The sequence below is a fragment of the Diorhabda carinulata genome, chromosome 3, assembly GCF_026250575.1.
Source record: "Diorhabda carinulata isolate Delta chromosome 3, icDioCari1.1, whole genome shotgun sequence".
Taxonomy (NCBI): domain Eukaryota; kingdom Metazoa; phylum Arthropoda; class Insecta; order Coleoptera; family Chrysomelidae; genus Diorhabda; species Diorhabda carinulata.
In genome coordinates this window covers 32424578-32436750 of record NC_079462.1, presented here as the reverse complement: position 1 = coordinate 32436750, position 12173 = coordinate 32424578, and the positions used below count along the sequence as shown (strand labels likewise).

The 12173-nt window shown below is 34.7% G+C and overlaps 1 protein-coding gene across 2 annotated transcripts in view; it reads left to right on the top strand.

Annotated features, from left to right (window-relative positions):
* The first annotated feature begins 856 nt into the window (after positions 1 to 856).
* Positions 857 to 12173, top strand: part of LOC130891642 (homeobox protein orthopedia) — a 47341-nt gene continuing 36024 nt past the window's right edge. The window contains exons 1-2 of one of the 2 annotated variants that reach the window (XM_057796491.1): positions 857 to 947; positions 4612 to 4904. In XM_057796491.1, coding sequence (XP_057652474.1) covers positions 923 to 947; positions 4612 to 4904 — 318 coding nt within the window. In that variant the 5' untranslated portion in view covers positions 857 to 922. Of the gene's footprint in view, positions 948 to 1152; positions 1427 to 4611; positions 4905 to 12173 lie in introns of those variants that run through there. The other variant, XM_057796490.1, reaches the window with a different exon arrangement.

Genomic DNA, 12173 nt, shown 5'->3' with positions numbered 1-12173 from the left:
GATGGTGGGTACGTATATTTAATTTATCGCAAAAAAGGCTTAAAAGATTCTTGCAAGCCATTTCGACTTAGCTTTGCTAAAGAATTTTTCGATTTTTGTTTTAGATACACGTACTAAATTTGATCCATCCATTAAGCACCAGAGGCAGCAAAAACTAACCATCAGTGTTTATTTTAAAATATTTTTTTTAGTAGTGAAATGACAATTAATTGAATTTTTAGAAAATACGTATCCAAGTAAAATTAATTCACATAGGTATGATAAGTATGCTTAATAGCATGCCTCAAAAGTATGAATCTACGCCTGAAATTATCATTTTCACGTGGAAATTATGTTTATTTTAATGAACCATTGGGGTTACAGTGAGCTTCTAATTAAAATAAATTAAGGGTTTAAAATTTGAAAAGGATGTTTAAGTATCTCAACTGAAATTAAAATTGTGTCCAGAGATTGAACATTCACTCACAATCAAACAAACAAACAAACAAACAATGTCATTGAAAGAATGATAATATAGTAAAAATATTTTTAATCTTCTGTCATTAAATTGTAGCCTACCACAGAAGAAAAAACAACTAACTAAAAATACAAAAGTTTAATTAGAATTTTTTTCTGTATCAGCACAAAGAGACACAATAGCATCATCGCGTGGATCTGCGTGTATCTTCCTCCGTTTCGACTCTCGTCCTTTGTCCTGTCGAAATTCCTTTTCGGCGGGTGGGTGCCGTGGTAATCTAAGCAATGGAAGCCCGTGACTCCGCCCTCGCACTAAACTCCGCCTTCGCGAGTATCGGAGTCTCATTGGTTCAACTCCCACTGGATACTCTACTCGGTATCAACAACATATTCACAATTCAGTATCAAATCAGTACTCATTAAATAAACAGTGCAGTGCGTCAAATTTGGAGAGCATCCTGAAAACATGCTGAACAATCTAGGCCCTGTCGGTAAGTTAGTGGGGGCACTAATTGACGTTAAAGTCTTTAGTGATTCAGCGTACTAACGATAGGCTAGTTAAATGGGCTAAATTGAAGCTGCCTCGCCCTCATTAAGCCAATATCGCACGCCAGTCCTGGTAGGCTATCTAATTAGGATTAACCAGGCAAGATCTCTATGAATTCTTTCACGCTTTCAGTCAATATCAGCGGTCCGGTAGATTTACAAGAAACCGCGCTACCATATACATACATCTTAACACTTTTTTTTTACTTATAAAAAAATAGTTTTGTGAGATCGTGAATATTTCAGTGTATTTATAATTTCAACAATATACTTGGATTATTTTGTTGTATTCAAATCACTTATGAACTGAAGGATATAGTCGAGTTTGGTTTAATGAGGTGACTGACGGTGTGCTTAAAAAACGAATTGTGCATGTTTTCTACAAATTGTCTCATGTGGTCTTCTGTTAAAGGAAATTATGATGGTTGGTGGGTAATTAAATAATTCACAGAAATTGTTCGAAATTTTTGTTCAAAAATATTCTTTTTAAGTACTTCGTGAACTTTAAAATTGTATCTACATATTTCCAATCAACAATTTAGGCTTCAGCTTTTTTATAAAATAATCTGTATACGAATATAAGTACAAAAAATGCTGTACACTTTTAGTTTTGTTAGTGGTTCATAAAACAAAAAGTTTTGTTACTCAATTATACAATTCAATGTTGTTAATCCAATAAATATTATGTCACAAGTGTGTACAGTAGCCGAATACGAATATAAGTCGCCAGAGTCGAAGAAAGACCCTTACACACCAATCGCATACAATATTTTATCTACTAGTATAACAAAATAACAAAAACGACTTGTCGAAAGCTCTAAATAATCATTGAATCTCTGTATCTTCTCAGTTGACAGAGAATTTAGAGATAGTTTTCGATTCATGAGGATACCTCATACTTTGGATTTTCGTAATAGGAACCAAATTAACAAAACAAACTTTAACATTTTTATAATACTATCCACTACTTTAAACACTTATTCACTTATCCTCCATAATGGGAAAAAATTGGAATTCCAGGGGTCTAGTCTAGGGATAGTTGCCTTTGCCAGAAGGGATAGATTCCACAGTAATATTCATAGAGATACCCTACTGTGTTTTTATTGAGTTTCCTACGTCCACAAAATATTATAAACGTTGCAATTTATTGTGCAGGTCTCGTTTAACCATTTTTGGTATTTTTATACATTGAATCCAATCTAATTTTTGTATCGGTAAGACCTCATCATCAAAAGATTAATCTGATGACACTTCATCACTTTATATGATTCAAAATATCTACAATTTCTTAAATCCAATTTCATCCTAATGACAAAACCTTAAAGATTTTAGATCTGGTAGTACCAGAGACTACAATTTATTTTTTCTTAAACCAACTTTTTTGATGTTGATTTGAATATGTAATTATTTTATTTCTACGCCCTGTAGTTTAGGATTTGATTATTATACAGACCTACGGATGGACAAATTTTCGTATAAAGTCACCCTCTATAAAACAGTGAGAGCCAAAATGATAAATATGCTAAGAATATTAACTAATAAAATTTTTTGTTCACCTAATGAATCTTATAAATCACTTTTTTCATAACTAGTTTTAGGAAGGTAATAAAAAATGAAATATTTCAATTTAACAACTCATAGAAATTATTATAATTTACATCAAGAAATAGACAGGCGTTAGTTATTCTTTAAACGGAATTAATCCGATTTTATAAGCTGAAACAAAAAAATAATAAGTATTTCTTTGAAGGATATGTATATTTGTTAATTTGAATGCCTAATTCAATAAAAAATTTTTGAAAAATACCAAATATTCCCCCATTAGCACATATCACACGAACACATCTTACCAAACTTTCAACAAAATTGTCCAATGAATTTTTCCACGATTTTTGCCCAAACAAATGGTCGTCAATTGTAACTTATTCTAAGTAAGCTCCTTAGGATTCAGACCAGGTCATTTGTATGGAAGTCGGAGATGAAGAAAACCTTGATTTTATATTTTTTCTAGAACCACAGCACACACATCATTGTAGCATGTTGTTCTGTCACCTCTAAATCAATTACAATCAACTAAGTACGTCCAATTCAAACAAATTCCTGTCCGATCATATTTTTACTTCTTCGAAAAGAATTGATTCCTTGGACAGGCCGTTGAAGCAAGCATCTCAATAGATCTACTGTAAAGAGTAGATTTTCTAAATTCATAACGTCAGTTTTGGTGCTGCAATGTCGACGATAATCCTTGTTGTCCATGCTCAGATCTTATCTTAGATTCTTATCAATATTCTGCAGATATTATGAGGATACCACAAGTACCAAATAAAAATCACCAATGACTATTGTTATTCTGGATGTTCTACGTCTTAGTCCTTTGCTAACAGATCTAGTTTCCTGGAGCCGATTAAACATCTTTTGATAAAATACTTTGGGACACATTTAGTCGATTTTCAACACCCGTCTGTGTTGATTCCGCTCTCAGTAATACATCAGCTCGAGATGACTCTTCGCTAGTTAATTTTGTTCTTAGCAGTTTAAAATTAATCAAACTTTATACAGCTGTTCAATATTGTTATACAAATAGCAAGAAACAAATCTGATTTCCACAGTTCCAAAAAGTCAGATAAAAATAATCCAAAAAGAAACACCAAATTAAAACTCATTAATTTTATTCCCAATGATAGCAAAATCAATAAATCATTTCAAATAAATCATTTTATTTGTTTATTTCTCAATATCAGTTAGTAGTAAAATTCCCACCGAAAATCTCGTCATTGATTAAAATTCGCAATCAGCGGATGGTGTGCTGGATCCAGGATCGTTGCTACGGAATATCCCTTATATAATATATCTCCTTTCGTTTTAAAGAACCCTGCAGACGACTCTTTCATATATCATCTATCTTATATCTTTCTTCAGGAATTATATCCTCATCCAAACAAAAATAACCTTCATGGAACCCGAAACCCTTGTATGGTATCAGCTACAGAACAATGCAAAAGCACTGGAAAAGAAGGTAGATCAGAGGAAACCAATTATTGGGACAACCTACAGGGGGTGAGGGGTTGAGACAAGCAACGACTCTTCTTGGGAACCATAACCAGAGTAGATCTGCTGAATGCATCAAGCTAAGTAAGAACAATCTACGAATACCAACAGGAGTTCTATCGGATCGCTGTCGCCTCAATAAACACCTGAAGACGCTAGGTCTAGCAGAAAATGCGGCGTGCAGATTTTGTTGCACATAAACACTAAGGAATTTCTGAGCACTACACCTGGGTGCGTATGAAATAGAAGACGAAGGTCTCCGTTAGATATTATACTTCTGAATTAAGCTAATCTGGGAGTACAAAATATTGTGATTGCGGTTATTTTCAACGATATTATAATTATTAGATGTAATTATTCACAGTTGATTATGACATCGGATTACTTAGTCTGCAATTGCAATTTCGGAATCGTAAAAATTGTTGATAATTTAATTTCTAATACATAGGTGAGATAAGAGAAAACATGTCTTTCTTTGGTTTTGTTGTATCAAGTGTTTATGGAGTTTTTATGGTTTGTTATTGTTTTATTCAAATTTTGTGTAAGATTTGATTGTTTCAGGTATCAAAGAGATGTGCGGTGAAGATATAAAAAGACACCAAGGGGATTTGAAAATCCTGGAGCAACCACGACTTGGTTCATTATGCGACAGCGGCCTTTCGGGCATCGGCGGTTCAATCAGCAACGGTTCAAACGATGGTGATAAGCCGTCGAAACAAAAACGACACAGAACTAGATTCACTCCGGCACAACTCAACGAATTGGAACGTTGCTTTTCAAAAACACATTATCCGGATATATTTATGAGAGAAGAAATAGCTATGAGAATTGGACTTACTGAATCCAGGGTACAGGTAAGTGACAATACGATTTAAAAAATTGTTTTTATTTGTTAATTTCATACATATACTCCTCAAATTTAGGTTATTCTAAAGTAATGTATCAAAAATTGTATATGAGGTGACTACTCTTGCATATGATCAGTGGAGTCTTAAATTATTAAAAATATAGCAATATGCTATATTTATTTATATCTTTATCCATAACAATGATTGAATTTTGCGGAATGTTTGGTAGAAGCTGATTGGTAAACCATATTTCAAATACTGTCGCGATCAATGGATCAATCGCAGTGACAACAAATGAAAGGCGGACTTTTTGGATCGCATGTTTGTTTCAAATTCTACTCTTAATTCGAAAGGAAGACCATCACACCGTTTGCCTTGAGTTGGTTCATCGATACCAAACATTTCGACAACGAGAGGAGGCAAAGCTTTGGACATCAATAAAGCCACTAGCTCCGCTGAAATATCATCAATGTTATTGAAGAGATGTGCAGCTGAATTAACAAGTCCGTTATGCTTACTCTTTCCACTATCATATAAAGGTCTCTCCCATACATTGATTGGAGGTTTACAACAATACAGCTATTTCTCAGGTCATGGAAAAAGTCTTTAATCAGCAAAACTTGAGATCTCTCGGATCCCTTCCACCAACGTAAGAACTGAAGCTATATATTGGGAATCTATACCAATCAAACTGGGCTTTTGACAAGGTTCGGCATGCTAACCTTCTTGATAAATTGAAATCGTACGGTTTGTCGTTCATACTCATCGATTGGCTTAGTAGCTTTCTCAAAGACCGATCCAGCTAGCTCGTTATTGATGGAAACCGCTTAGAAAGGTAGGATTCTGTTCCCTTAGGATGCATATACACCCAAATCAGTAGGCAGCAATTGATCACCACCATCAATACCGATCTTAACAACATTCTGGAGTGAGGTGTGGAATTTAATGCAGCAACAACCCGGGCTGCTCAGGATTTGGTCCTATCTGAATATAAATTATCACCATTACCACAAATTCACTGATTGGGTTTGAGGTCGGGAGTAATATGTCTTGGCATAATCACGTAGCAAAATTATCTAAGACAGTTTCACAAAAACTTTAAGACCAAAAAGGTATATACCCCGCAACAGTTTCTTATCTTCCACAAGGTTTAGATGCGTCCATCTTTGGAATATTGATCACAAATTTGAAGCTCGGCCTCTAAGCATACCCCGAGGGTCGCTGACCTGACTCTACCACAGCACATGCTCTTCCAAGCTGTCCAACATGAACCCACGTAGAGCAGTATTTGCAAGACCTACGTAGATTTAACAGGTCTTCTTTCTTTCGAGAAGTGCAAGCCTGTGGATTTAGCTACCAAGGTACGTCTTTTCTGAACACTACAACGTACAGAAGTTCCAGTTCAATATCCACAGGAGTCTCCACATGGCAAGCATCACTCGAATTACATAAAAAAATGTCACGGTCGTGTTTTCGTGGCGATCAGGACAGGATTGGTGAATTTAACTTAGGTTAAAAGACTTAAAAAGAAATTCCAACGCTCTTCACGTTTTATTCCGATTCCTAAATGATAAATAGTTCCGTACGAATGCTACAAACGTCAATATTGTTATCTGTGAACAATTCGCGGTCTAAAATTACGGTTTACCTATATAATGTCAAATTATCCATAAATAATGTCCTATTCCTACATGACCATGATTATCTCTAATTCCAACATTCATCTCTTCATTAATAAATCTATGACACATATACAATATTACCACATCTGTCCAATTGTGCCAGTGTTAACCAATTTAAAGGGCAATGCTGGCAGAACCGTACTCAAAATTCAATTGAAATGGAATTCAACCATAAAAGTAATAATCTTATATTACTTGATGAAAGTTAATATTAAATACAAAATGGGAAAAAGAAACTACATACCTACAAGTAAGTTTCGCTTAAACAAGGTATCAAACGTGAGCTCAGAACTTTTTGTTTCCCCTTCACTTAGTCCAATACCATTTTGGTGAACTTTTTCGATTATACGACTAATCGTCGCAGTTTTTGGTCTTCCATTTGCAGAAAAATGTTCAACAACGGTCCTATTCTAATAGGGATCCTTCCATTGTTAATTTGTAGGTCCCCTCTATTTGGGATAAACTAAAATGGTACAAGAGAAATAGTTGCAAACTCTGTGCTAGAAGTTAACTAAGGAGTAATGCATTTTGTCTCCAACAAAAGTAACTTGATTGCAAATCTAGAAGATGAGCAGTTAGGAATCACATCAGGAAAATCCTACACAGATGTTGTATTTATACTATCCCATGAAGGAGCCCCCAAGCTTGAACGACGGGGCTTAGCTTGGGCCAAACCTGGGAAACTCGGCCTTGGCAGACCAATAATGGCTCAAGCCTGATTGAAGTTTGGATAACTTAGCACCGTCTATTCTATAGACAGCCAAGCCTGGCTGAACTATATGTAACCTTTCCTCGGCCATCCCATATTCACCCAAGCATGGACTCTGATTAACGCAATCTCGGCCATTTTATAGTCAGCTAGCTAGGCTTGGCAGAACTCTAAGTAACTATATAAAGTTATGTGCTAATATCTTGTCCATAATTGATATCTTAACATCAGCCTGACCCACGGCTGCAGATCAGTCTTAAGTTTATCTGGGCAACCAGGTCTGGTCCAGGCTTGCAAACAAAGCGAGGGACATTGTTATCATCCCAGAGTCCCACCAAGTCTGGGCCAACAACGGCATCCAAGCTAGTGCCAGAGTTCCACCAACCCAAGTCTATACTGGCCCCATCGTAAAGTCGTATACGGGATGACAGCTGGTTGAGAAATCGATAGAAAGTAATGAACCAGCATTTCAATACTTTCTCAACCCTACAAAACTGTTTGACCTTTGTAAAATTGAAAATGTTTTTCACTAATTGTGGAATAGAAACAAACTTATCAATATAATTTATACCATAGAAAACATATGCTCAGAGAATCAAGGTCAGGATCGCATTAATGGGGAACAAACAAAACCCATAGCAGTCAACAGCGATATTAAACAAGGAGACTCGCGAAATCCCATGTTATTCAACATGGGATCTTAAGGAGCGTCTAGGCAATGATTACGGAATGGGTGACAGAGAAAGCAAAATCCTCTGCTATGATATGTGCTGAAAATGAAAATGATCTTCAAAGATTTTTAATTACCTGTAATTTCACGAGTAAACAGTATATTATGGCAAACTCGATTGAAAAAGTCATATGCATTATAACATTGAAAATCATTCGAATCTCGAGAAAATGACTACTAGACCAAGAAAGAAGCGGAAACATCAAACGGTCAAGTGATAAATATATAGACTCCACTTTTTTAAATCAAACCAACACTATACGAGGTCAGTTCTGTATATTTTGAGAATCCACAAAACTAAAGGGATGGCAATGCACCATCATTCTTAACTAGTAAGCTCTGATTGCAGTTGGAGGTACTAGTCGAATAATAAACTGAGAATTCTTGCCGAGCTTGTTCATATTTTTACCATATTACCTTGAAGTAGATGTTTTTTTTTTCACTAAATGTCAAGATATGTACTTGACGATCATACTGAAGAAATTATCAACATTATCGATGAGGCTAATACAGTATTAGCAGTTTTAATCAGCTCAAGCTTAATTGTAGCAGTTGTTTTAATTTGGTTATGAAAATGTTGACCAAAAGCACTACCTTATCATCAGAGGAGTTGCATGATCTTTTTTTCTTTTCCCAAATAATCAAAATATAAAACCAATATAAGCGGATCTTTTTCAATCCTGAAAAAGTTGGGTTGTATTTCCGAGGGGGTGACTTATTATTGGTTTAATTTAAAATACGCTTGGTGATGAAGCGCGTGCTGATAAATCCTGTTCCTAGTACAGAAGTCGTTGAGCTTGAAGATCAACGTATAGTTACAGCAAACTAATACACCACAAAATGTATACCTGCAGTTATTGAATCAGTCAATATATAAGAGTTAATGTTTCATCACGATAATGCTTCGTCAAAAACTTCACAGAAGACGTGGAAATAATGTTAACGGTGATTAAACGTCAACTTGGTTCTAATGTGTCTTTCTTTAACTAGAAACCAAAAGAAACATTCTCATGGTCCACGTTTCACGAAGGATAATGATATTTATAGAGCAATTAATCAATTTCTTGAGAGCATTCTAAAAAATAACTGACTGTAAACTTTTAAATTGTGCAAGCTATGTACGAAAAGACAAATAACTTAGTTGTGTGAATAAAAATTAATAATTGCTGTAACACAACAATTTTCCTGTACATTAACTCAAATTCTTTTTAGGAATCATTACGATTTATTCAAATTCTTGAGTGAAATATAAGAAACTAAATTTAAAGTTAGTATATCGAATTCGCTGATGGAACCGACCTGTACTGTTTTCACCACTTTGCTCTCCGTCCTCTGTACAGTGTGTCTGTAACTTTTGATTTATGCGAGGCGGGGTAGCTTTCATCACTCCCTTAGGGTTTGGAGCGACAACGTCGCACCTTCCCCACAGAAGGCAAGCTTCATTATACAGTCAAATGCCTGTTTAAATATGTAATGAAGAGTGATGATTTCAATCTGGGTCTTAAAAATACTTGTGGATTATAAAAGCAAAATATTGATTCGACTTTTTTAGAGTGCGTTGAACTGAAATGCGATATATTGAAAAATAAATTCATATTTATTGCTGTTGATCAACAAATATCGTATATTAGGTGGCTACAAGTTTATTTTATAAATGCAAGTAATTTGTTTTTTTAGACTTTGTTATTCATTAAATTTTTCACATACTGGAACGGTTGAAATGAGTGCTCTGTAGCTCGTAGAAAATTGTAGGTACTGTTGCTCTAACTTATTGTATTCATATGTTTTTAACTTCATTGTGCGCTCCCCATTCACATTTTAGGAAATATTAAAAGTCCATCGTAAACACCTTATCTGATAGTAACTTTGAACCGATTTAATAACTATTGTATGTAAATTGTCGACAGCTCGGAAGTATTTTCATAATTAATCACATACTCACAAAGATTGATTTGGGCCTCGCGGCCCTTCCAGTTGTATTCCTCGTGGTCGGTTCGATTCAGGATGGCTTAAACGTCAATAACTGATACCTAACGCAATGCCTGTAAGGAAATATCTCCAATACTTTGACGAAAATGGGTTAAAGTAACCAAAATAGTCGGTAATTTTGTACAACGGTCGACATATAACATGCGAAAATTATGTGCCGTGTCCATTAAGAGGTTTCTAGCCAAGTACAACATCCCAGTACCAGTACCACCCACCTTATTCGCCAGATCTATCGAAGCTGTGAAAGAAAACGCAGTTCGCGTTCTTAAGTAACCAAAAGAAGTAAAAGATTCATCAGAAATGAATCATTTTGTATGGGAAGCACTATTTATTCCATAGAAATTTATATTTTAAATTCAGTAGATAAATTAAATATCAATTTCTATGCGATAGTACAAATGAAATGACCATGAAATTTAATTGCGACATTTTCAACATATTAGTGTTTATTGCTATTTCACTATAATCTTCTGCATCTATTTTGAATAATCAGCATATAATTTATTTATTTCCTATAAATTTATATCTGACGTGAAATCAACACTGAGACATCAATTATTAGTCTTCACAGAAATGATATCAACTATGTTCAATTGAGTGCTTTCATAAAGAATGATAATACAATTTAATATATGAAACTGAACCAAATTAGATCTTTCAAATCAATGTAATATATCTAAATAAAGTGTAGACGTGTATTCTAGGTCTATACTACACTTGTATCATCCACAAAAACTTCCTCAGGTTTCCATCCTGGACTTTCGCAGCACAGAATGGCTGTACTTTGCACGATGTGCGTTTGCTCTATTTAATCGTTGTTTTACGTGAATTGGTCATCGACCAAATTGTTATCATCTCTTTTATTTTATCGGAAGTGAACCTTTTTTGCAGTATTTCCTCGTTCAGCAGATAGGATCGAAACTTCCAGTATCTAAACAGTAGTTGGGTCAGGTAATGGTTCATCCCCCTCTGTAAATTATCTGTATACAGCGTTAGACATGTGATAACAGGTACACATGCCCCTACCAATGTTAGCATATCTATTGGTACGGTTCTCGCAATGGTTAATACTGCATACACCAAGAGCAGCTGTGCGTTGCACCCTGGCTATTCTTTCGCGGTGGATCTATTCCTATGTAGTCTTTCTCCATACTTGTGCGCCAGACATAACTATTGAATTTGTTGAGGATACCAACAATCTCTTCTTGGTAGCAGTCGGATCATTAATCGTTGTGACTACTTATGCTATATTGTCTCCTTTTCTTCTTCTAAATAACACATTTCTGACGCAAAACTTATTGTAATGAGGAATTCTATTAACAATAATTAAAAACTTTTGAGAACAATTTGAATTAATTCTAGAATGAATTCTAATTCTAAGTTAATAACAAATCTGTTTTCTGGAAAGTTATGCTGGGTTTCTGTGTAGCTTTAAAGCTTAGAAAATAGGTCGGAGAAAACTCACGATCATTATAATCCTCAAATTCCTTTGGATTCTCAGCTTTGGATAACTATTTTTAAATTAATTCGAATTAATAAATACTCTGAAATAAATGACTGTTTATATTAGGTATAAAGAGTGTTTCGAAAATTATTTGATTTAATTTTGAGACGAAAAGCTCTCATAATTATCGATAATAAATTTCCTCCAATATGAGTTAGAGGACTTGTTTTTTTTTAATCAACGCACTTCAACTATAAGTGGAATTAATTTAATTATGAGCATAAAGATAAACAAAAAATAGAAGGGACAGATGATACAGAAATAAAAAGTAAAATAAACACAGTAAGAACAATAAATAAATGGAATACCGTGGAATAGTAAAATAAAAAAAAACAGAAATGAGAAGAATAAGACAACAACTGAAGAGAAAAATTGAAGCCACGAAAATTGAGGCCTTATGAAGAGCAAATAGAACGTCAAGGTTAGATTGGGTCAAAAATATTGCCAATGAGAACAGAAAGAGAGAAAGGCCAAAAGAAAAATTGATGCCACGAAAGTTGAGGCCTTATGAAGAGCAAATCGAACGTCAAGGTTAGATTGGGTCAAGGGGACACAGTTACTTCAAATTTAAATCCAAATTTTTTCAAGAAGCTGGCTTTAGTAGTTATGGTCAGAGAAAACTAAGCAAAACCTCATCGCCAGAAGAAATTGTTGGGTACTG